Source organism: Lathamus discolor, chromosome Z (assembly GCF_037157495.1).
Source record: "Lathamus discolor isolate bLatDis1 chromosome Z, bLatDis1.hap1, whole genome shotgun sequence".
In the NCBI taxonomy this organism is placed as follows: domain Eukaryota; kingdom Metazoa; phylum Chordata; class Aves; order Psittaciformes; family Psittacidae; genus Lathamus; species Lathamus discolor.
The window spans coordinates 25,484,463-25,508,604 of NC_088909.1; the positions used below are offsets into that span (position 1 = coordinate 25,484,463).

General features: G+C 54.9%; 2 protein-coding genes across 2 annotated transcripts in view; both read left to right on the forward strand.

The window, feature by feature from the left end:
- Positions 1-342: 342 nt before the first annotated feature.
- LOC136005904 (hydrocephalus-inducing protein-like) lies at positions 343-10,703 on the forward strand (the record flags this gene model as incomplete). The annotated part of the gene is made up of 7 exons (XM_065663794.1): positions 343-540; positions 1,913-2,076; positions 2,376-2,526; positions 2,775-2,999; positions 3,645-3,848; positions 4,293-4,685; positions 10,659-10,703. Coding segments are annotated over 7 exons (1,380 nt in total), but the record flags the coding sequence as incomplete, so codon positions are not given.
- Positions 10,704-10,789: 86 nt separating this feature from the next.
- Positions 10,790-24,142, forward strand: part of LOC136005905 (hydrocephalus-inducing protein-like) — a gene marked incomplete at its 5' end in the record, with an annotated part of 46,613 nt that continues 33,260 nt past the window's right edge. The window contains 8 exons of the mRNA XM_065663795.1: positions 10,790-10,879; positions 12,241-12,360; positions 15,511-15,645; positions 16,195-16,394; positions 17,247-17,371; positions 18,430-18,488; positions 22,776-22,875; positions 23,990-24,108. Coding sequence (XP_065519867.1) covers positions 10,790-10,879; positions 12,241-12,360; positions 15,511-15,645; positions 16,195-16,394; positions 17,247-17,371; positions 18,430-18,488; positions 22,776-22,875; positions 23,990-24,108 — 948 coding nt within the window. The remainder of the gene's footprint in view (positions 10,880-12,240; positions 12,361-15,510; positions 15,646-16,194; positions 16,395-17,246; positions 17,372-18,429; positions 18,489-22,775; positions 22,876-23,989; positions 24,109-24,142) is intronic.

The window sequence follows — 24,142 nt, forward strand, 5'->3', positions numbered from 1 at the left end:
TCTTGCTCCCAAAGAGAGCATGGAGCTCCTCTTCATCCTGCCCATGAAGGAAAGGGCTGTGTGGCTGCAGATCTGTCCTTGCACAGCAGTTTCCTTTCAGGACTCCCCTGAAGTTTCCTTTCACCCAGCATGCGAAAGGCTTGTTCTGCTCCCTTCTTCAAGAACAACCAGCTTGATTTACTCCAAAAGCTGTGGCCAAAGTGTAATTTTTGCATGTGACAAGGAAAAGCTGCTCCCCGTGCTCCAGGTCCTGGTGTAAAGCCAGCGTGAGAAGAGTGGCAAGGATTGTGGGTACGACCCAGCAGCCTCTGTGCTCCTCTGTTGCAGACCCTGACTTTCAGCTGCAATGTGCGTGAGAAGCAGAGCCAGACCATCCTCCTGTCGAACCCGAGCAGCGAGGCCTGGACCCTGCAGCCCATTGTTGAGGGGAAATACTGGAAAGGGCCTGAATTTATCCATCTGGAGGCCAGGCAGAAAGAAAAGGCCTACCAGGTCACCTACAGACCCCTAACCATGAGCTGTGGGAACAAGAAGCATCAGGTAGGTGAGCTGTGCCAGCGTGCTGACCCTCGTGGCATGACCCTCGTAGGTCACTCTCCTTTGGGCAGGAGGTTGGCCGAGATGACCTTTGGAGGTCCTGTCCAAGCTGAAGGTGTCCTGTGCTCTCTGTTGGAAGCTGGGTTTTGTGGTGGCTGGGGGCCAGGCACGGGCAAAGGTCAGATGGGAAGTCGGGACTGAGCACCAAACGTGTTGGAGCAGCTAACGTAAAAAGCCAGGCTTTCTGCAGGCCAAGAAATGAAGTTTGTTCTGCGTAGCTCTGGGTCGCTGCTTGTGGCAGCCCAGGGGGCTCAGAGACCCCCATGCTCAGCGCACGGGCTGCACAGGCTCTCCAAGCCCCGGGCACAACCACTTCTGCCAGCAGCACCTGGCTGGTGTCCTTCTGCAGCTTGCAGGGAGCAAGAAGGGCAAAGCTGCCCTGCAGTTTGTCAGTGCCGTCCTGGCCGTGAGCAGGCAGGTGGGAAACGAGAGAGATCTCTTGAGGGTCATGCAGGAGCTTTGGGAGGAGCCCTTCCTGCAGGTCTCAGGCTGGGCACATGGGGGTGACTGGCCCCTCTGCAATGTTTTCTGTGCCAGGCCAGCAACAAGCTCCTAAATCCAAGGGGTCAGTTCAGAAGGGCTCTGTGGTGCTGGAGCTGCCAGGTCCTTGTCGCGCTCCTTGTCCCGCTCCAGCTGGCCTTACAGTGGGCCAGGTCAGAGATTTCTGGCCTCAAGTCTCCAGGGTGCTCAGCAGATCTGTGCCCTTAGGGTCGCACGTGCTCAGCATCTCTTTAACGTACAGCCTGCGTGAGGAGTCTTGCAGCTTTCAGCTGCTGTGGAGGCAGAGGCAGGTGTCTGGGATGCATGGGCACCCAGAATGAGCATGGATATGAGCTTTCCATGGCCCATGTCTGGGAGCCCCTGTTGTGCCAGCTTACAGGCTGCTCTCTGGTCAGCGCTGTTGGGGCTAAGGCCAGCAGGACTGAGGCAATGGAGTTCATCAGGGACGGCCACCCCCTGCCCACGGCTGTCCCTGCGTGAGCACAGGCTGGCAGGGACATGCCCAGGTGAGTGGGGCCAGTAAGGGAGTGTTGGGATGTGCAGAGCAGCTCTGCTGCAGGGCCCGTGTTTCCTTGCTTTGCCCAGAGATGATGCCTCTGTGTCCTGTAGCTGCGCCGTGTCCTGTGGGCCACGCACCCGCTCACAAGCAGCTCAGAGCAGGTGCGACGCTGGCGTCTGTCTCCTCCTGCGCGGGACAGGGCTGCAGTCACAGCTCTGCCAGCTGGACGTGCTGAAAGCTGCCTCAGTGAGAGCCTCAGGCGTGGGACTGTCCAGGGGTGCTCCAGAGCCGACTTGTCCTATTCGTTGTCTGTAGGGCTCCATCTTCTTCCCCCTGCCGGACGGGACAGGCTTACGCTACCAGCTGGAAGGAACTGCTGAAGCCCCCAGGTGTTCAGGGGCCATTTCCCGGCAGGTTCCGTGCAGGAATTCCCACACGGAGCTCATCCCTGTGTCCAACTGGCTGCAGAGACCACAGAGGTGAGTCCAGCCCAGGGAGTCTGGCCTCATGAGCAATCCCTGCAGCAGCACAAGGAAGGAAGCTTCCAGTGCCTGGAAGCTCCCTCCTGAAAGCTTTTCCCTCTCCTTGGCTGTGTCTGGCCATACCCACGTTCTGCCTGTGCAGAGCCATCCTGGAGGGCTTTCCTCCAAGGGGGGTGAGAGCTGGCGCCCTGTGCCCGAGGCACTGAGGATGAGAGGGACTGTATTGTACCCCCGCACGATGGGTATCCTATGGGAGTCCTTCCTGTTGACCTTCACTGCGTCCTTCTCACCCGCAGGTTCCTGGTGGTTATTGACATGCTCAAACCAGAGAACCTGGAAAGCAGTTCCGTGCTGCAGGGGTGTTCATACATCGACGTGCCGAGCTCTGCGAAGAAGGACTACCAGCTCACCTTCTTCTCCTACAAAGAAGGAGTCTACAGGGCAAAGGTGAGTGAGGACACTGGTCTGCAGGGCCCTTCAAGGAGCTGTTGGCTCACTGAGAAGCTACACGCCCGTTTTCATACCTCCACGTGCACGGGTCCTATGAAATACCACAGGTGCTTTCTCTGGTCTTGCACTCCTCCTCGCTGGGTGCTCATAGCCATTCCTGGAAGCAGGGCGCTGAGCTCGGTGGGCTCTTCCGGGTCTGTTTTCCTGTGTGGAATGAGCAGCACTTCCCTTTCTGTCTGATTCAGGTGACCTTCCTCAACGAGACAACCGGAGAGTACTTGTTCCACATGGTGACTTTCAAGGTGATGGCTTCGGGACCCATCGGCACTGTTGAAATGAGCACCGCCGTTCGGCAGAGAGTGTCCTCCACCGTCAAGGTGGACAACCCTCTGCCTGTCCCGGTGACGTTTGCCATCAACTGCAAAGTGCCGGACGTCAGCGTTCCACAGCACTTTACTGTTCCTGCACAGTCAAAGGTAGGAGCAAAGCTCCTCCGGCTCACTCTGCTCTCCCTACTCGTGGCCGGAGGGGGGGCTCTTGGAGGGTGATGCCTGAAAGGAGCCATGTGGGGCCTCTTTCCGTGGTGGCAGCTCCCTGCCGATGACGTAGAGAGGGAGCAGTGTGCGAGAATATCCCCAGTGGGAATCATCCTGCGCTGGTGGAGTCTGCCCTGCTGGCCCCTGTAACACGCCGCCACTGGGCGTCACGTGGCAGGCCCTTGTGCCATGTGCCCCTCATTTAATGTGTTGCTTCCAGGTGCGAGTGGCTGCAGGACAAGCCTGATCCCGCGGCCAGGTTGTCTGCAGCCTGCATTGACAGGAGGTGGTGTGTGCCCTGGGGGAGCACAGGGGCTTTTTAGGGTGGGCAGCTTCTGGCATCATGCTGGAGGGCTCTGAGCTGTTGGGATCTGTCCCTGAGTGAACCGTCCCCCAGAAGGAGCAAGGCTGTGCCCGAGAGAGAGGGAGTCAGAGCGGGGAAGGCAGCCCAGCCTTCAAGCGCTGCCTGAGCAGAGCAGGGACCAGCTGCCCCCTTCTCAGGCACACGTGTTCCCTGCCTGTGCCTGACGCCGTGGCTTTTTCCTTCCTTCCTCCCAGGCGGATCTTGTCTTGGAGTATCAGCCCCTGAAAACGGGTGAGAGCACCGGGCACCTGGTGCTCCAGAGCAGCGACTTGGGCTCTCTGTCTTACAACCTGCAGCTGAAAGCCACCTCGAGCAGGCCAGAGAAGCCCGTGTATTTCCGCACCACGCTGGGCTCCCGTCAGACCATCACCACCAAAATACGGAATTTTGCCCAGCAGGAGACCGAGTACCTCCTACAGGTGAGCCCGGGCTGCCAGGGCTCTGGCTGGGAGGCAGCTCCTCTGGCCAGCACCAGCCCTCTCCACCAGGGGGTCCGAGTGCCTCTGGCGTGGCCTGGCAGAGCCAGGGTGGCCATGTGAGCCCAGGGGCCTTCCCACTAGTGTGGGCTTGTCCTCCCTTGCGGGCCCGTGTCTGCTGCCCTGGTTGGAGCTGCTTTTGCAGGCCCCGTGGTGCCTGGGCTTGCTTCCCGCTTGCAGCCCAGGTCTGGCAGTCTTGGGGCTTGGGTGCAGGGTTGTTCCTGCTGGGCACGTTTGCACACTTCTCGTGCCCATTCACCGCAGGCACTCACCAGGGCTATGGTCTGGGTGGGACGGGCCAGGGCCAGGGGACCATCGTGTTCTTCCCGAGGCGCTGGCTCTGCTGTTGTGACCAACCCCCCATGGTCTCTTGTCTCCCCTGCGCAGACCGACTGTGCCGACTTCCGGACGGCAAAATCCATCAGTGCGGCACCCGCCAGCGCTGGGGGCTCGGAGCTGAATGTGGAAGTGACCTTTGAGCCCTGCCACCTGGGCAAAGCCAAGGCCACGCTGCAGCTCAGCTCTGCACTGGGCGGGCAGTACTGCATCCCACTCATCGGCCTTGCGCTGCCCCCTGAACCCCAGGGCCCCTTCCTCATCCCAGCCGGCGGCACCACCTCCATCTCCTTCAGGAACGTCTTCCCGAGGGCCACGGCGTTCCAGTATGCCGTAAAGCACCCGGCCTTCAGCGTCAGGGCCCCCGAGATGCTGCGCGCCAAGAGCAGCACCACCATCACCGTCTCCTTCACGGGCGGCCCGGCTCCTGTCACCAGCAGGCTGGTGGTCTCTTGCCCTGGCGGCTCCTGGATCTACCACCTCCGGGGCCTGCCCTCCACCCGCAAGTGACCAGCTGCCCCTGGCCCTTCCCGCCACGTTCGTGCTCTCTGGAGCCAATAAATTTCATTTAGCATCCTCCCACACGACGTCCTTGTCTCTAAACGGGAGAGGCATGAATTCGCTGGATGCACAGCCGCTGGACAAGGAATTGGCTGGATGACTGCACACAGAGAGTCGCGGTCAATGGCTCAATGTGTAAACGGAGACCAGTGACGAATGGTGTCCGTCAGGGGTCGGTGTTGGGGCAGACCCTGTTCAACATCTTTGTCGCTGACACAGACAGTGGGATCGAGCGCCCTCAGCAAGCTTGCAGACAACACCAAGCTGTGTGGTGCAGCCGGCGCGCTGGAGGGAAGGGATGGCATCCAGAGGGACCTGCACATGCTGGAGAGGTGGCCAGCCTCATGAAGTTCAGCAAAGCCGAGTGCAGGCTCCTGCCCCTGGGTCAGGGCAATCCCAGGCACAGCTGCAGGCTGCGCAGAGAAGTGATTCAGAGCAGCGTGAGGAGAAGGACCTGGGGGTTGGAACATGAGGAGCTTCAGCGTGCGCTTGAGCCCGGAAACCCCCTGTGTCCTGGGCTGTATCACCAAGAGCATGACCAGCAGGTCAAGGGAGGTGATCCTGCTCCTCTGCTCTCATGAGACCCCCACTGGGAGCACAGTGTACAGTTCTGGTGTCCTCAACAGAAGGACCTAGAGCTGTTGGAGCAAATCCAGAGGAGGGCCACGAGGATGCTAAGGGGGATGGAGCAGCTCCTGTACAAAGACAGGCTGAGAAAGCTGGGGCTGTTCAGCGTGGAGAAGGGAAGGCGGGGTGGAGACCTCATAGCAGCCTTCCAGTATCTGAAGGGGGCCTACCAGCATGCTGGGGAGGGACTCTTGATCAGGGGCTGTATCAAGAGGACAAGGGGTGATGGGCTTAAAGTGAAACAGAGGAAGTTCAGGTTAGCTAGAAGGAAGAAATTCTTCACTGTGCGGGTGGTGGGGCACTGGCACAGGTTGCCCAAAGCAGTGGTGAATGCTCCATCCCTGGCAGTGTTCAAGGCCAGGTTGGACGGGGCTTGGGCACCATGTTCTTGTGTGAGGTGTCCCTCCCTGTGACAGGGTGTTGGAACTAGAGGATCTTAAGGTCCTTTCCAATCCAAAGCGTTCTACGATTCTGTTATTCTCTAAGATTCTTTGGGAAAGCGCGGTTAAGACTTCAGTCGGTTCCACTTAAAGGTAAAAATTTGAGAATGAAGACCTTAGGCCCACTATAGGAGAGGATCTGGTTCAAGACCGTCTTAAGAACCTGAACGTGCACAAGTCCATGGAACCTGATGGAATCCATCCGCGGGTCCTGAAGGAGCTGGCGAATGACGTTGCTAAGCTACTGGCCATCATATTTGAAAAATAATGGCAGCCAGGTGAAGTTCCCGACGACTGGAAAACGGGAAATATAACCCCCATTTTCAAGAAGGGGAAAATGGAAGACGCGGGGAATTACAGAGTCTTACCTCTGTGCCTGGTAAAATCTTGGAGCACATTCTCCTGGACAGCATGCTAAGGCACATGAAAAACAACAAGGTGCTTGGTGACAGCCAGCATGGCTTCACTAAGGGGAAATCCTGCCTGACCAATGTGGTGGCCTTCTATGATGGGGCTACAGAATTGATGGACAAGGGTAAAGCAGTTGATGTCATCTACCTGGACTTGTGCAAAGCGTTTGACACTGTCCCACACGACATCCTTCTCTCTGAATTGGAGAGATATCAATTTGATGGATGGACCACTCGGTGGATAAAGAACTGGCTGGACGGCCGCACGCAAAGAGTTGTGCTCAATGGCTCGATGTCCGGCTGGAGACCGGTAACGAGTGGTGTCCCTCAGGGATCGGTGTTGGGACCGGTCTTACTCAACATCTTTGTCGCTGACATGGACAGTGGGCTTGAGTGCGCCCTCAGCAAGTTTGCCAGTGACACCAAGCTGTGTGGTCCGGTTGATACGCTGGAGGGAAGGGATGCCATCCAGAGGGACCTTGACACGCTTGTAAGGTGGGCTGATGCCAACCTTATGATGTTCAACCATGACAAGTGCAAGGTCCTACACCTGGGTTGGAGCAATCCCAGGCACAGCTACAGGTTGGGCAAAGAAGAGATTCAGAGCGGCCCTGCAGAGAAGGACCTGGGGGTGCTGGTCGATGAGGAAATGAACATGAGCCGGCAGTGTGCGCTCGCAGCCCAGAAAGCCAACCGTATTCTGGGCTGCATCAAAAGGAGCGAGACCAGCAGGTCGAAAGAGGTGACCCTGCCCCTCTACTCTGCTCTTGTGAGACCTCACCTGGAGTATTGTGTGCAGTTCTGGTGTCCTCGACATAAAAAGGACATGGAACTGCTGGAACAAGTCCAGAGGAGGGCCACGAGGATGATCAGGGGACTGGAGCGCCTCCCATATGAAGATAGGCTGAGCAAGTTGGGGCTGTTCAGCGTGGAGAAGAGAAGGCTGCGTGGGGACCTAATAGCAGCCTTCCAGTACCTGAAGGGGGCCTATAGGGATGCTGGGGAGGGACTCTTCATCAGGGACTGTAGTGACAGCACAAGGGGTAAGGGGTTAAAACTTAAACAGGGGAAGTTTAGATTGGATCTAAGGAGGAAATTCTTTCCTGTTAGGGTGGTGTGGAATGGGTTGCCCAGGGAGGTTGTGAGTGCTCCATCCCTGGCGGTGTGCGAGGCCAGGTTGGATGAAGCCTTGCGTGGGATGGTTTAGCGTGAGGTGTCCCTGGCCATAGCAGGGGGGTTGGAACTAGATGATCTTGAGGCCCTTTCCAGCCCTAACTATTCTATGATTCTATGATTCTATGACCCTGGAAGGGAGCTTGGGCTGTCTCAGCGTTGGCTGGCAGTTGAAGGTTATGAAGGAAATAGCAGGAAGCTCTACTAGTGGGCTCCTATTAATGATGTCAGCTGTGGTAGAGCTTTTGTAAGGGGTTTCCTTTAGTTAGAGAGCTTCTGCCTTGGTGCCTTCAGCACACAGGGGTGTCACGCCTGAGGTGTCTTTGCCTGAGCTCTCCAGTTTCCAGCTGGATTCGTGGCTGGACATGGTGCGGGACATGTTTTGGAGTGTTTCCAGAGGCTGGCTGCCTGGAGAGCCAGTTAGCACTCGGGGCTCATATCCTCCCTGCCTGTGTTGTAAAGGCCCAGATGATGAGTGTTGGTTTCAAAGTGAGGGCTCCACGTTCCCCGCCAGGCAGGTGTGAGGATTTGCTTTGCCTGTGGCCCCGAGTCTCATGGGAAGCTTTTGTTTCTGGCAAACGCTGTGCTGCAAACGTGTGAAGCTCCTGGCAGCTGAGATGCCCCGGGCAGTTGGGTGGCCTTGTGTGGTGCGTGTGCCCGTGTGCGCAGGCTTAATGGGTACAAAGTCATCGACGGGTGCTCACCAGGGACAGCAACAGGGGTCACCGCAAAGGCAGGCTGGCCATGGCCCTGGTGTGGCGGGGCTCCTCGTGGGCCAGCAAAGTAGGAATTAAATGGTTGCTTTGTAGTCAGTGCGGAAGCTTTTTTCTTTCCTGCTGAAGCAGGGAAATTCTTGGCTCATCTGCGGTGTCTCCAGCAATTTATGTGTCGCTCACGGAGTGTGACCAAATGCTGCTGTAAGGTGCACTTTAGCCCTGGTGCAGGGCTTCACTGCGGGGGAGACATTGAAGGCGTAGGGGGGCTGCAGGGATCCGCAAGGCTGTAGCTTTAGCAAGGCCCTGCGGTGGCCGTGGAAGCCACGTGTGGCCCTCGCCTATTGTGACGTACAGGGGAGCTGCTGCTGTTAAATGCGAGCAGCAGCCGTGGCCCAGTGAGAGCAGGAGTTGCTGAGCCGCTGAGGCAGGAGCAGGCTTGAGCTACTGTCAGGCTCTGAGCTCTGCTTCCTCGAGGCGCTGGTGAAACCCTGCCCTAGCTGGCAAAGCCAGAGCGTTGAGGAGAGGGGCTGGGCAGCCCAGGTGCCAGCCCTGTCCTTTGCTGCCCAGGTTCCCCTGGCTGTTGGCAGCCCAGCAGCAGTTAGCTGCTGTGCTGGTGGGCAAGAGCCACACCGAGGCGTCCCTGGGCGGCTCCTGTCCCTGCAGCTGCCCACAGCTGCCGAGCAGCGCGAGGGCATTCAGGAGCCAAGGCTGGGCCCCGCACGGAGGAATCCTCCAGGAGAAGCGTGAATCACCCGTGCTCAGGTAGCGTCTGGCCCTGGGCAGGGAGGAGGCAGCTCCGCTGGCAGCAGGGATGGGGCAGTTGTGTGATAGCCGGCAGGATTTAAACATCCCTGGGCTAAGAGCAGGGCTGGGCAGGTAGAAGGGCTTGAACGGGCTCTGAAATTGCCGTGCAACTTGCAGGGAGGGTAGAGACTTGGAGCTAGGCTGTAGGTCCTGCAGCAAAGGGAGCCTTGGCTGTCTGAGGTGGGGAGCAGGGAGCCGTGGGGTGGTGGGCTGGAAGGGTGCTGTGTCCTGGTGGCTGGTTTGTCCTGCCCCTGCAGGGAGATGTGCCCGATTGCTCCGTTGTGCTCCTTTCCTGCTCCTCTGGGAGGCTGGTCCCTGCAGGCTCTGGGGCTGTGGAAGAGCCTTGCTCCAGGGCGTGGGGGGAAGCTGCTGGGCTGGCTGGGCTGTGGAGGTTGGAAGCCCTCTGGAAATAAGCGTTGTGGGGGCGACGACAGGGTTCGTTTCAAGTGAAGTGAAATCACAGCTCGGAGAATTGGAACGAATAAGGCAGTTATTCTTAAGACCCGGTAAGAAACCACTGAAACCCAGCTTAATGCTGGATCATCCCCATTAGGTTTCTCCCTTGAAAAGGAGTTATTTCCAGCTCTAAATCCCAGCTCTTGCTGCAGCAGGTCCTCCTGTCCGTAGGGCAGTGCAGAGCTCTGGAGTTTCTTGCAAGGACAAAAGGAAACGGTAGCCTTGTTTCCTGAAGCCGTGGAGGGCCCGGCACCACAAACACGTGCCGTGCTGTCGCTGCCTTGGCAGTAAAGGAATGAAGTGATTGCCTTGCTTGCAGGGTGTGGGGAGCAGTCGAGGGGCAGGGAATGGCCGTCTTTGCCTAGATGCTGTCTTGCTGTGTACAGCAAGTGCACACAGCAGAGGTGATGTGGAGCACAGGGAAGCAGGAGGGAATATCATCCTGGATTTTACGTAGCTCTGAGCTAATTGCTCATGTGCCTTCGATGGTTTCCTGCTTTTTTCCTGCTGTGGCAGCCTGGAGTGCCTGGAGGGAGCCTGGAGTTTGGGTGTTAACAAGTGAAAATTAGGGCGTCCTTCTGCATGGAGAAATGCTCTTGGGCAGTGGGGTGATTTCCTGCCTGGAAGGAGCCGTTTTTGCCAGATAATCTTTGTAACGTGAGCCAGGCAAAGTAGCCTTGAGAAACTATAGTTCTTAATCAGAGTCTTGAACTCTGTGCTGACTTAGTTAGAAACATCATCAGGCTCCTTGCAGAGAGGGTGAGAAGTGCCAGTAGCGCCTGGTGCGTCTGTGTGGCTCGTGGGACTGCCCCCAGAGCAAAAGGCTGTTTTGGCTCAGGGTCTGTTTGTTGTGGGGTTTTACGTCTATGAATGGAGCCTAAATATGGTCTAATCATGAATGAGGGTGGGGAGGCCCTGTGTTCTCCGCTTAGGAAGGATGCCAGAGGCTGGAGACACAGCTGTGTCCTTTGGGTGTGCCAGGAATGGCGAGGCCCTGGCACAGGTTGCCCAGAGAAGCTGTGGCTGCCCCATCCCTGGCAGTGTTCAAGGCCAGGTTGGACGGGGCTTGGAGCAACCTGCCCTAGTGGAAGGTGTCCCTGCCCGTGGCAGGGGGTTGGAACTGGGTGAGCTTTAAGAGCCCTTCCCTGAGGTTGCGGGGTTCCAGGGTTCCGTGGGTCCAGGGTTTTAAGGTTCTGGGGTTGTGGATTGTCCAACTGTTGCTTCTTCCAGGCGACCTCTGCGACATGGCCAGTGGCAAGACCCCCCGGCCCATGAGGTCCTCCAGAAGGGCGGATGGATTCCAGAGCAGAGTGGTAGCATCTCGTAATCCGAAGCTGGTCAGAGAGGCAGAAGAGTCTCTCACCACCAGGCAGAGGCTGGCCAGCCCTCGGGAGATGAGGCGGCCCCGGGCTACCCAGCTTCGGGACATGGGTGAAGTCTCCCATCAAAAGGTAGCCTTTCCCTGCTCTTCTCCTTGCCGTTTGATGTGACATTTGAAGAGGGCACGTGCTTGTGGCAGCCTTGCCTCCAGCTTACCCAAGCACCTTGGTGATGAGGTCCTGTTGTCATTTCCAACTGGAGGTGGTGGAGTTCTTTCTGCTGGGGGAAAGGCAAAAAACACATTTCTCCAATGAGCCATTGAAGTCCTGGTCTGCACAAAGGCAGTGGAACCTCTGCTGCAGTGGGTGGGTTTTGCTGGGCAGAGAAGAGTGGATGCGCTTTGCCTGGATCAGTGTTCTCTTAGATGGATGTTCAAAGCTGCTTTTCTTGCAGGACTGCTCAGTCTAACACACAGTCCAGGTGGGTGGATGACTGAGGTAGGCTGTTGAGCAGAAAGCTGCCAGCAAGAGACCTGATGTAGCACATCGGTTACGGGTTGCCCCAGGCAGCACAGGAGGTGGGAACACGTAAGACGGGCGCCCAAATAACTGGCAGTGCTACAGCTACTGGGCTCGGCCTGAGCGTGGCTTTTGTGGAGAAGCGGGAGAGCTGCCTGTGTCTCTCGAGTGACAGCAGTGCAGCTGGGAGAGGGGAGAGCAAGCAGGGAGGAATTATCTCCAAGTACTGCCTCTGCTGGGTCAGCGTTTGGTCTCTGCGTGCATTTTTCAGAGCTGCTTCTGCAGCGGTGTTCAAGAAACGAGCAGTAAGAGAATACAGTGAAGCATCAACATAAAGCTCGTGGGGAAAGGGGATACGAATTGCAGTCTAGCTCAAGTTGCCCCGTGATGCTGAGACTTCAGCTGAAACTTCATCCCCATCCAGCATTCACCTCATTTGTCTGTTTCCCTCCTGCCCTGTTACTTTCTTGTTGGCCTTTCCTCCCTGGTACTGGTGTCTTCCGACTGGTTTCTCGGGTCTGCATCAAAAAACCAAAAAGATATTTGGGATGCGTGGGACTCAGTCTCGCTGTCTCAGAGGGAAGTTCACCTGCAAATTGTTTCCTGTGGAGGCTCCTGGAAACTCCTGGGTTTTGCTTGCTCCCTGAGTGCTCGTGACTGTTCCAGCAAGCGTCTGGAGCTGAGTGAGCCCCTTAGCAGAGGGCTCTGCTGGAGGTGGGCGCTGCTTTGCCTTTTGGAGAAGGTAGCCTGGAGAAACAGCCTGCAAAAGAGCTTCTTAGCTTGAGGCTGCTCAACATGGTCCAGAAAAGTTTTGTGAGCTGAGAGCGGAGGTGGGTGGGCTCCCATCTCCTAGTGTGAGCTGGGCAGATGCACTCACCAAGAGACTGTATTTACTGGAGATCAGTGTGGGATCTTCATTCGTTAATCTTTCTCCCAGCAGCTGAAGCTCTCTCTGCTCTGTCTTGCATCTGCAGTTCTCAGCAGTTGGCCTGGACCAGAGGTTGTTCCAGCCGTTCCCATCCGAGGTGGTGTTTGAGAACTACGTTCCCCGCCAGTTCTACATAGCGGCGCTAGCTCTGAGGAACATCGACAGGGTAAGTGCTGGGCTGTGGAGGCTGAGCACTGGGCTGGAGGAGGAGAGCAGTGGAATTCACGTGGTGTGCAGCAGAGCAAGTTACCTGCTGCAGCGCAGCGCATCCAGAATAAAATGTCTCAGCAGCGTGATTCTGCAAGATGGGGGAAATGTTGCCATGCTGGGGATTCTGCCGCTGGTTTTGGCCGCGCACTGGTGGTAACTAAGCCAAAGGAGCTTTCTGAGCCAGCATGCTTCCCCTTGAAAGCCCTGGACTGATGGGAATGTCGAGGGCTGGGCAGTGCTTGCCTGCTGTCATGCTTTACCGCGAGTGTGCACCGTGTCCCGGTGGCTCCTTGGTTAATCTTGGTTTCTGGCAGGGCATGTTTCCCTCTCTCAGCCTGTTGAGCCCCCTGTGTGCAACTCCGTGTCAAAGCACAGGGCTTGAGTTTTCTCCACTTTGTGCTGGAGTAAGTTGTAACTCCTGGCATTAGCACTCCAGGCTGGGTGTTTTGGAAGAGCAGGAGAAACAGGCTGGCTTAGCAGCAGCAGTTAAAGGGGAGGACTTGAGGTGCCACTTGAGGCTCCTGCTAAGCTTAGTTCGGTTCTGCTCAGGTGTTTCTAAGCCAGCGTGGCTGTGCTTTCTCTTTGGAGAATCCCAGCACAGGCAGGGTAATGTGCTCCTGAAGGTCTCCAACTTGAACGGGAAAGATTGTGATCCTGTTGAGATTTCCTAAGAAGAATGAGCAGGGAGAAGTTGAGAAGTGGCAGCAACTTTGTTCTGCTCTGCTGTAGAGGGGGAAATGGAGACCTTTTGAATTTCAGCTGGGGAAACGTTTGCTCCAGTGAGGCATGTGCCAAGAGCAAGCTGGTGGGAAAAGACAGGAGGGAGGAAAGGGGCTGAGTTCAACGTCCTGTCGCGGAGCGCTTTCTTCCGCACAGGGATTCTCTTGGTACGTAAGAGGAAGTGTGCTGGAAGCAGAGAAAGGTGAGAAACAGGCGTAATTCAGGATCCGGTTGTGTAAGAAAGAGCAAGACGTGTGTGTGAGAGGAGGGCACAGCGGGGAGCGGGGGGGAGGTGGAAGTGTGCAGGTGAATTAACGCCCTCCTCAAATCTCCCTGTTGGGAGAAACAAAGGAGGGGACAAAAGGAGTGACACCGTCAGGGCTTAATGTAGGGGGAGGAACAGCAAGAGAAGTCAGAGTATCTCCTGAGATAACAGGTTTTACAGGGACGTGGTAGAGCATGGAAGAGCCTTTGGCAAGGAAGGATGAAGGTATGGTCCCTCAGTTACTCCCAGAGAGTACTGTGTCATTCCTGGTGTAGCTTGGGCATACTGGGAAGTTGCAATGTGGGTACCTATGCCCAAGGGACACCACTGGTGTGGTTCACAGTGACTTTGGGCAATCTTTGCTGCAGGTGTGCCCTTTGCTTATTAAAATGGGCCTCAGCTTCTCTTTTCCTACTGCTCTGCTTCATTCCCACTGTGCCTTTTGGCTTCAGCTGCTCCCTCATCCGTGCAGCACCTCAGAATGTTTGCCTTTGCCAAGTACCAGCAAAGAGGCAAACAGTGAATTTGCTCTATTCGTGCTTCCCAAGTGGAAAACAACACCTGCATTGATGTTGGTGCCATTCCCAATAAAACGTAATAGACTGGTAACAGCTGCAGCTTGGGATTTCTATGCCCTGTGAAGGGGAGGCAGTGTGTGAACTGTTGATTTTACCCAAAATGAATCAGTTGTGAAGCTGGTACAACCTCAGGCGTCGGAGAGCCCTGGTGTAAAAGGCAGATCGGCTCTAAGGAAAACCCTTGGCATATTTAAATGCACAAAGATAGAGATGCTAATCCCAAGAGAGTTCATTATGTTCTAATTTTGCTGGGTTTTGGTCATGCCCTGGAGAAAAGGAACATTGTGCTCTGTCTCACGAGTTTCCCACATTCCTCGGAATCCTACTGATGTATCCTGCGTGGTAGCTGAGGTTGTCTACCCCCTAAAACTGCAGCTAGCAGCAATGTGTAACAGAGGCAAAGTGTAATCGAGCCCAATAGGTGCTCTGTATTCACTCCGATACGGAAGTGCTGCACTCTATGCTTACTGCTCTTGCCTACTTGCTGTCGAATTGCTTTCCTGTCTTCAGGCTGCTCCTCAGCACCCTCAGAGGCATCCTGGGTGGCTCTTGCTGAAGATCTTTGCCACCTGGGCTCACGTGCCAAGGGACTTGGCGACCAGAACGTGTGGCTGCAGTGGGAAATGGGCTCCTGGAGCTTGCTGCCCCAGGGCATTGGTGGGAGCAAAGGGTGTTTAGAGCATCCAGGGCTGCCTTGGCCATGGGTCACCAGGCTTGGGTCAGGGGTGCAGAATGAGCCTCCATTTTTTCCAAGGCTCGTCGTGTTCATCAGTGGAGCTGCCTGCCATTCAAAGTCTCCTTGTTATGCTTTCTGAGATGAGATTGGGTGCTGGGGCGTTGCTGCCTGTGTGCTAGAGAATGTCTGTTTGCTGTCTCCGTGCCTGTGGTATCCATCGTAGAGGCACGTTGGGTGTTCTCATCTCTGCACCAGCCTTTCCTTGTATTACGGATCTCCCTTGCTGCTTTGCAGCCCCCTTTAAATTCTCTTAGCCATCTGCTTCTTCCTGGGGTTGTTCTTTTGTCTTCCTGCGCTCGTCCTTTTGCTCTTGAGGTAAGCTTTTATTCTCAGGAAGCCCAGAGTGTCTGTGGTCTGCTTCTCTTGCTGGTCCACCGCCATGACTAGCACCGCAGCTTGACCACCCCGCTCCACCCTGGTGTGTCAGAAGTGACGTCCTTCCCTCCCTGTATAACGCACGCTGGTTTGCCTTCAGATAATACATTCCCCCTCCAGAGGTATGACTGCATGGATGTGTGCAGGCAGAAGCAAGCATGTTCTTTGGGCTTGTTGAATACGCAGGTGACTTGAGGTACTGCATCTCCTTCCTGCTGCCTTCAGAGCAGGGCGTGTTGTTCCTACTGTCTCTGTGCTGCAGCTGTGTAGCTCAGCAGAAGGGATTCAAGTCCACCCTCGTGTGTTACGTGCGTGTAGCTTCAGAGCTAAAAGTGTTTTGGAAAGGTGGTAAGGAAGGATGTCACATGGCCTGTCCTGGTCCCTTCTCATGTTTCCACAAGCGACAAAATCCTACTTGTGTCTTCCCTGCAGGTTCCTCGTCTGCTGAACGTCATCCTGGGGAACTCTCCTTACTTCGAGTTGATCAGCCCGAGTAATGAGGACTATAAGGTAGCACCGGGCATGTCTTCAACCTACCGCATCCTTTTCAGACCTGATGAGGACAAGGTGAGAGTGGAGGTCCCGAGAGATGGCGCCTTGAGGGGAAGGTGAACCTGCAGGGCTGGGTTCCAAAGCAGGCATGTGGTGTGGGTTTTGAAGAAGTGGCCTGCGTTCAGTGGAGTTGCACTGGATCTAGACCTGGGGGAGACTCTTTCCTGGGGGTGAAGGTTGTGCTCCCATAGGCTGGAGGCTCTTGCCTGTTTCAGGCTGTTTTCCCCTTCAGTGGTGGAATATTTAACGTAACGTCTGTTGGCTTCAGGGCTGAGAGTCTGCTGCCTGTGCATGGCCTTTTCCTCATCTTCTGTTTGCTGCTTAAATGTAGTTCAATACTCTGGCCTACCCTCGGGCAGCATGCCTGTAGAAACTAAAGAGGATCTGCCCCATGGTCCCTGGCTGCCCCTGCTTGTGAAATAATCTGTAATGAAAGGCCATGAAGGTAAAAAGTGCATGTACATTGCCGAATGCTACTGTGAGAGTCACAGAAACCAGCAGCTCTTCTTCTGCCATGGGCATGGTGCTAAAGGCACTGTGCTGAGATTGTTTCTCTCCCTGCAGGATTATTTCGACGAGCTTATCATCATCACAGAGAGGGAGAAGTTCTTTGTGCCTATCCGAGCCATAGGTGCCCGAGCCAGCCTGGACTTCCCTGAGCAGCTGAACTTCTCCGAGTGTCCAGTCAGGTTCAGCACCCAGAAAACTCTGCTGGTGCGCAACGTGGGGAAGCGGGAGGCTTGCTACAGCATCACCACTCTGAGGTAAAGGAGCTCATCCCTTGCGCAAAACGCTGTTGCGTGGTCATGGGCTTGTAAACTGTGAGAAAAAGGAGGCAGAGCATCTGAGGTGCTGGAGATGGGCAGGACACGTGGGGTTTGCCATTGCTTGCAGTGTTTTGAGAAAGCTCTGCAAGCACGTTTTACACTGCAGTGGTGTCTCCAACGCAGCATCTTGCAGGTCTGATGCTGTTCGGTTGGAAGAGGCAAGGTAGGAAGGCAGCTTGACTGCTGAAGAAGGTGCTGTGTGGCAGAGGACAATTCGAGGGGCTCAGGTCACGGATCCCAAACACAGCCTCAAGAAACAGGCAAGCAATGAGCTGGTGAGAGGCACCACCACAGTAAATACCCAGTGAAGTCTAGCATCTATTTGCAAGGCGCTTGCCAACTACTCTACTGGGTAATAGAGCGTGTGTTGAGAGCTCCTTGACAAGGGTTTTAAGAGTTCCCGAACTTCGGCAATGAACTATTTCAGTCCCAAGTTGCAATAAAGAAATGGGAAGCATTAGGAAAGTTTTAAGTGAACTACACAAAAAAGTAGAATTCTGAGTAACTGGATTGCACGTGTGCAGAGGTGAAGAGCTGAGAACTGAGAACTGGGTGCAGAGTGTGGGGGGCTGGGGTCGTGGTATACCGCGGGATCTTCTGAGGTCTGGTTCTCTTTCAGCAGGGAGAGTCACCCGCTCCATTTCTGATCCTGGATGTTCTGGTTTTCTTGTACCGACTGTGGTTTGCTTGCTCCTTGCTTGCACAAGTGAGCTGAAGCGAACTAGACTGCAAACTTAACGGAGGGCCCGGATCTCCCATACAGTCCTGATCTCTCTCTTTGTGTTGCAGCCCTTTCTCTGTGGATCCCTCCATTGGGACTCTTGGCGTTGGAGAAGCGATGGAAGTCACGGTGGAATTCCACCCACCAAAGACCGGTGTTTATACCAGTCCAATGATCGTTCACTATGACACAGGTAAGCGCGTGGTGCACCCTCCGTGTGTCCTTCGAAACAGAGCGGTGTCTGCGCTGTCTGTCATCATCTGGTGGCTTCATTGTCCTGTTGAATCCCTTCTGCAAGGTTCCTTCACGCTGAGTAGAGCAAAGCTCCCCTGCTGGCTGCCAGATATTCCTGTGCTGGAATATTTCAGCCTGTAACAAGGCAGGCAGATCTTCCTGCGCACGGTGCACCGGGGGCGATGGCGAATATTCTGGGTGCTCCATTGCAGAAGAACTCACAGCAGGGAGTCTGACTGAAAAGGAGATGGCTTTTAACGTGCAAGAGAGCTCTCTGAAGAGCCTGCAACCTGTCCCCTAGAGCTCTCCTGACGGGTCATTGCTTTTCATCCCGATCTGTTGTGTTACAGTTCCTGGGAAGGCCTTTGAGGTAGAGACCCTCTTCTTGTGATGTGCTGCATGGGTACAGTTGGTGCTGTGCTGAGAGCTGGGCCATGCTGAGGACTTGTGACCAGGAGGAGCAGTAACTGTGGCAGCGGTAGCCATTAGGGTGCTCTGAGCTTTGCTGTAGCCTGGGAATGATTCTGTAGAAACCGCCTTGTTAGCAGCAGTTCTTTAGTGGTGAGGTTTATGAGCAAGCTGCTGCTAGGGCTGGCTGGAGTCACTAATGTGAGGGTGCAATGATGTCTGAAGGTAGGTCGTGAACACCACCTTGGAGAAACACTTTGAAATGGCTGTGCTGCTGTGCGTGTTGCTCTGGTGCTGGAAGTAAGTCTCCAGCCTTCCAGAGGACACTTACCCTAGTGAAGGGACTCACTTCTCCGGTGGTGAAGTGGTAACAGCAGCACGTTTGACAAGGAAGAATGTGCGGGCAGTGGTGAGGCACCTGGCTGTGACCTTAGCAGGAGCCAAAGAAGGAGTTGGCAGATGGATCCGAGGGCCCAGTAGCAGCCTGTTGAGTGCAGAGCTCAGCACAGAAGCTGCTCTGTAGTTTCCATTGTTGTTTCTGCCCTTCTCCATTGCATTTCAAATGCTCCCGCTTGGGTTCTGAGATCAGAGCTATGCCCAATATTTCAGGACCAGGAGATGAGGATGACACGACACTGGGGGCATCTCCTGCCTGCAGGAGACCCTGGGCAACGCATGGCTGAGGTGGCGCTCCTCAGCGTCCCTGAGTGACTTGGATGTAGAATTCCCTGTGACCTGAGTGGGATGGCAGCCCAAAGGGCACCCGGGCACATCTGAAAAGATACATCTCCACGAACGTCCCTCAAAATAAGGTGCCTAAGGTGGTGGCAGGACATCCTCATGCTGTAGCATGTGCAGCTGTCAGGATATGCTAAGTGTCCTGATCCGGGGAACTGCTTATGCAGCTCAAAACTGCAGCTCTTTCTTCTGTTGCCTGCAGATTGCTCTGTTCCTTGTACTTCCGTCAGCAAGTGAGATGAGCCAAGACTTGCTTTTGCTTTGTTCCAGGTGAAGATGTTCACAAAAGCCTTTGTGGAACAGCTGTAAATGTCAACATCAGGCTTGACAAGAGCTCCTTGACAGTTGAGAAGACTTCTGTCACGCTGTCAAAGCTAAGATCCCTGGTCATCCACAATCAGAGTGCCATCACGGCCCACTTCCAGTGGAAGCGTTTTGTTGATCAGGAAGAGGAGGAGCGGCAGAAGCTGAGGTTTGTTTGAGAGATTCGTCTCAGAAAGATAGATGCCCCAGGGGAAAACTAACACACGGTCTCAGAGGGCTGTTGGGGCTTTTGAACGGATTAGGGCACGTAAACCCATGCACAGCGTGGAGCTTAACCCTTACCATTGCGGTCCCAGCCGTGCTACAGCTGAGGATGATGTTTTGGGGAGAGAAGGTTGAGTGCAATCACTGGATTGCCTGAGAGGGCAAACTCACGTTTGGGAGCGGCAAACTATTGAGTTCAGAGATCCGTGCACTACGGAGAGTCCATGAGGCTGAGGAAGGTGTCAGCACTCGGTACCTGGGACTGCACTGAGCAGTAGCACTGAAGAGCTGCAGGTGGCACAGCTATTGTGATACTCTAGCAGTTTCTTCTTTGATAAGCTGGCAGGCTCCTTTTCCAGTCACAGGCAGGGTAGAGTGCTTGGTTGGCCCAGAAGGTGGAGGCCATCTTGCCGTAGGCTGGGGAGTTGCCTTTCAGTGTCCTGGTTTCTGGCCCAACGAGGTGTTTCTCCCCTTCCTCATAGGCTGGGCAGATGTGGAGGGCTCTGCGGGGAAGGGAGGGCAGCCAGGACTTGGAAGTGCTTTTGGGCTTCAGCAACCTGTGTCGTCGTGGTGGTGAGAGATGGGGCAGGTTCTTCCAAGGGTGTCTCTGGCAAAGCTTTGAAATTGCCATTTCAGGCAGCAGAGAAACACTCACAGCCTGGGGGGATGAACTGGAAATGACACTTTAAAGCTTATGTGGCTTGGGCAATCCTTGTGCGACTTCTCAGGCTCAGATGGGTGCAGATATACAGGAGTTAGTCTGAACCCAGAGCTGATCAGGAAACTGCCTTGAACTGCAGCACTTTTCAAGGGCTTTGAGCACATCAAGTTCAGCGTAATTAGGTCAGAAATGCCTCAAAGGCCAGAACTAGTTTTCCACTGTTGTCTGTTTTTAATGACACAGTGTGTGAGTTCTGTGCAAACGCACTGAGTTAAAAGAAAATCTCGTGAGCTTGCCTTGATTCTTCCCTGGACCATTTCTTTAGCATCTCTCCCCACCTGCCTGTCTCGGACTGGACCCTGGGTGATCCTCTGTCCCCTCAGAAGCCACCAGCTTTCCCCAGAGTTCACTTCAACCTGATTTTTTACGTATGAGACTTGCTGTCGTGCCAGTCTCTGTCCTTGACTCTGAGCACGACGCTTGGTTCCTCCTTACTCGTAGTTTTGGGGATGGTCCAAGGCCACCGTCCTGCTGTCAGAGAAGCTTTTGAGATCTCAGAGGAGAGAGGGCCTTTTCCTGAGAGGAGGCAGTGCAGGAGCCTGTGTTGGGATGTGACCCCAAAAGACATGGCCCATTAGAAGTTGTCCCTCCTGCAGCGCTTTTGGGGATGTGATTCTGGCCTGCTGACGGAGCTTGAGTTGAGGGCTGCTCATGCCAGTGTGTGGAAGCCCTCCTCATGCACAGCATGTGCGCGAGGCTCAGTGTGTGTGCAGCAAGTAACGTCCTTGCCTGTTTCCCTTCTCTTTGCGTTTGGATTTAGCTGGGTGATGATTGTTCACACGGCATTGCCTCGATTTGCTGCACGTGGAGCTTTCCCCTGGTCCCCCAGTGCTGTCACCCGCTGGTTCTTCATGGCCAGGGGACTGGAGCGTGAAGGGGGGACAGCAGTGTGCCAGCAAGGAGCAACCGCTCTGCAGCAGGGCTCCCCTTTAATCTCCCGCTTGTGATCTTTAAACACTAGAATGATTTCTGCTGCAGCCGCCAATAAAGGGAGAGGTTAAGTGCATCACAGCTCTGCAGTGGAGGCCAAAACGAGGGAAAAGATGAGGTGGTTCAAGATTCCACGTAGGGTTTGCATTCAGAGATGCTGGTCCTGACTTCTTTACTAGGTGATGCTGGGCAGAGTGCCTTCGTCTCTTGGCACCTCTGTTTTCATGCTCAGAAACCCATTTGTGTCACTGAAGTGATGGGATGCCCAAATCCGTTGCTTTGCTTTGGAAGTGCACCGGGATCCTCTGGTGGAAGGCAGTGCAGATACTGTCTCCTCACCCCTGTGGGTGCAAAAGGGAAGGGGAAAAGTGTGATGCTGGTAACGAGCAGCTGAAAGCCAGTTGCTTCTCCCCTCCCAATGCAGGAGGCTTTTTCTTGAGGGCTGCCAGCTTTAAGAAACCTCTTGTTAGCTCGTCAGTGAGGAGTAAAACTCCTTGCTGTGCTGGGAAGAACGGCAATAATGGGATCCATGTGGGAGCCTGTGTCTCAGGGTCAGCCCTGTGCTGAGCTGCTGCTCTTCCTCGCCGAGTGCTTTGCTGCTCGTGCACTGACACGACAGGCTTTGCAAATCTGCTGCTTATTCAATTATCTGCTTGGTTCGTCTCTCCCATGGCACAGGCTGCAGAGGCTGGAAGAGGACAAGCTGGTTGATGTTCCTACGGAGCACGGGCTGGTCCCCCCTCTCAGAGAACACCCTTCCCTTCCCATCTGCAGCTCCCAGAACCAGGGGACAGAGGTGCAGGGAGGCTCCATGCCTTTCTGCAGTGATATTTTCACCATTGTGCCCATGGTAAGTGATGGCTGAGAACCTCCCTTCCTGCTGCTCCTCCTCCTTCTCATCTCTGAAGGAGGTCCCTTGGCAGATCCCACATCAGCTGCTTGATGTGCCAAGAGAGGAGACATCCGGTTTCTGGTGAGGCTAGGGGCACTTGTTGCAAAAAGCATTTCTGAACAGCGGCAAGAGCCGACCCCAGGCTGGGCTCTGCTGCAAGGGCTGTGAATTAAGGGCACTTCATGAGTGTCCTCACAGTGTTCAGAGGTATCAGTTATTCTCCGTAAGGACACATTCCCACGTAGCGCGCGGGGCTGAAGAAAGGACACTGGTGCACTGTTAGTTCACATACTGACCTGCAGAATGCAATGGTCCTGGGTGGAAAGGAGGCCAAATTGAGCCCAAGCACAGCAATCCCTTCCTAAAACCTGGATTTATACCACGTCTGAGTCTCCCTTCCAGTGTCGTCTGTGAGCCTGGACACGAGGCTGGCAGGTTTAAACGGGCTTTTTGAGTTTTACTGCAGATAGGTAGAGAAAACTGCTCACTTTCCTGGTGATGCCAGCAAAAACCCCATGGCCTTCAATCAGCCAGAGCCTGCCTTCTGAGTATTTGCATGGTCTTGAGATGAAGAATGGCTGCTGTCTGAGCAGCACAGCATCCCTTCTCATCTTGGAGTAAACCCTGGAATAATCCCAACCTCTTCTTTCTTTTACAGTGGGTGAAAGTAGTTTATTTTTTCTATTTTGTTTTCCGAGGAAGGGGCTGCTGTTCTCTTCTCGGTTGCTCCTGCAGCCCATGTAAGGCTGAGAGGTGCCTTTCCTTAAACCAGTTGCAGGAAGTGAGAGCCTATAGAAACCAGGGATGCCTCCTGAAATGTGTGGCAGGGCTTCCTGGGACTGAGCACCAGTGCCAGGATCCTCTGCGAGAGCAGCAGAGAGTTGCAGAAACTGGTAGCGTGGCCCAGACTTAAATCCGCGAGCAAGAGCTCAGTCTCTTCTGAGGGAACAAAATGCCCCTTCCGGGTGCCAGTAAAGGCGAGGGACTTTGGAAGCTGCTGCTTCCAAGCTCTCCTGTAAATCCTGTTGGCAAGCGTTGCTTGCTCCTTGCTCTTTGCTGATGCTCTAAATAAAGGCTTCCAGGGCTGCAGTGGAAACAAGAATGTGATGTTTGAAGATAAATGGTTTGCTGTCACTTCTGTTTCAGGAGGGAGATGTCTTGCCCAATTCTTCCCTTGAAATCAATGTGATCTTTAAGCCCAAAGAAGCCAGAGTCTACCAAGAGACAGTCTACTGTGACATCTCAGGTACAGCTCTTTCCTCCTGCTCCTGTTCCCACAGAGGAGGTAGAAACACTCTTCCAGCCCACTCGGACCTCATGTAGTTCTGGAGGGCTCAACAGGGCAGTGCTGGCACACGCCGCTGTCCCCGTGGTTCCCGGTGGTCTCCTGTCGGAGGCCAGGGCTCAGGATGCCTGGCTCTGCCTTCCTGATCCCAGAAGTGACCAAGCAGTGAAGGAATAAGCTTTCCCGCCATGGCTTTGCCAGCATTTGCAACACAGCTTTAGTGAAGGAGCACCAGGCCCCTGTAGACCAGTTACGTCCAAGATGAGTCTTTGTGGCGTGGCTCTCTCCTCCTTCTCGTGCTGCTCACTTTGTGTGCAGAGTAGGCTGGGATGGCAGTGAGAGCTCATCCAAAATTTGAGCCAGGATTCAGGCACCTTAGGCTGCTTCAGTGGCTGAGAGCAGCCTTCAGACTGAAGATCTTGTGCTCTGTCATCTCTAGCAAATGTAAGGGAAAGGACCCACCTTGGAGTTTAGCTGTAAGCCTTGAGGTCTCGGTTGCCTTTGCACCAAGGGATGTGCACGTTAGCAGTACATTTATGGCTTATGTGATCTGCTCAGTGAGAAGGCTGGTTTCCCATGGCTGGAGAGAGAGCCTTCATCGGGGACTGGAGAGATAAGACAAGGGCTGATGGGTTCGAGCTTAAACAGGGGAGATTTAGTTTAGATATACAGAAGAAATTCTTTCCTGTGAGAGTGGTGAGGCACTGGAAGAGGCTGCCCAAGGAAGTTGCACCACCCGTGGCAATGTTCAAGTTCAGGCTGGACGGGACTTGAAGCAAGCTGCTCTAGTGGAAGGTGTCCCTGTCCATGGCAAGGGGTTGGAACTGGGTGATCTTAAGGTCCTTTCCAACGCAAACCATTCTGTGGTTCTCTGAGACACCAGCCCAGGGGGTTGGTTAGAAATGAGAAAGCAGCCACAAGGCGCATGTCCTGAGGGACGAGATGGGTCCCGTATCTTGTCCTGGAGCATCTAGAGCTGGTTCCATCCAGCCCAGGGACCGGCAGCAGCACTGAGACAACCTGGAAAGTGCCGCGTAGCAGAGGGAATTGCACTCACAGAGATTTCCCTCCACAGGCTGTGAGACCAGGCTGCCCCTGTGCATCAGCGGGGAAGGCGTCGGGCCCCAGGTCCAACTCAGCTGTGACCAGCTGAGCATCGGAGAGGTGACTGTTGGCTCAAGCCACAGCTACAGGGTGAGCAGGACGGGGCGCAGGGCATGGGGTGGAT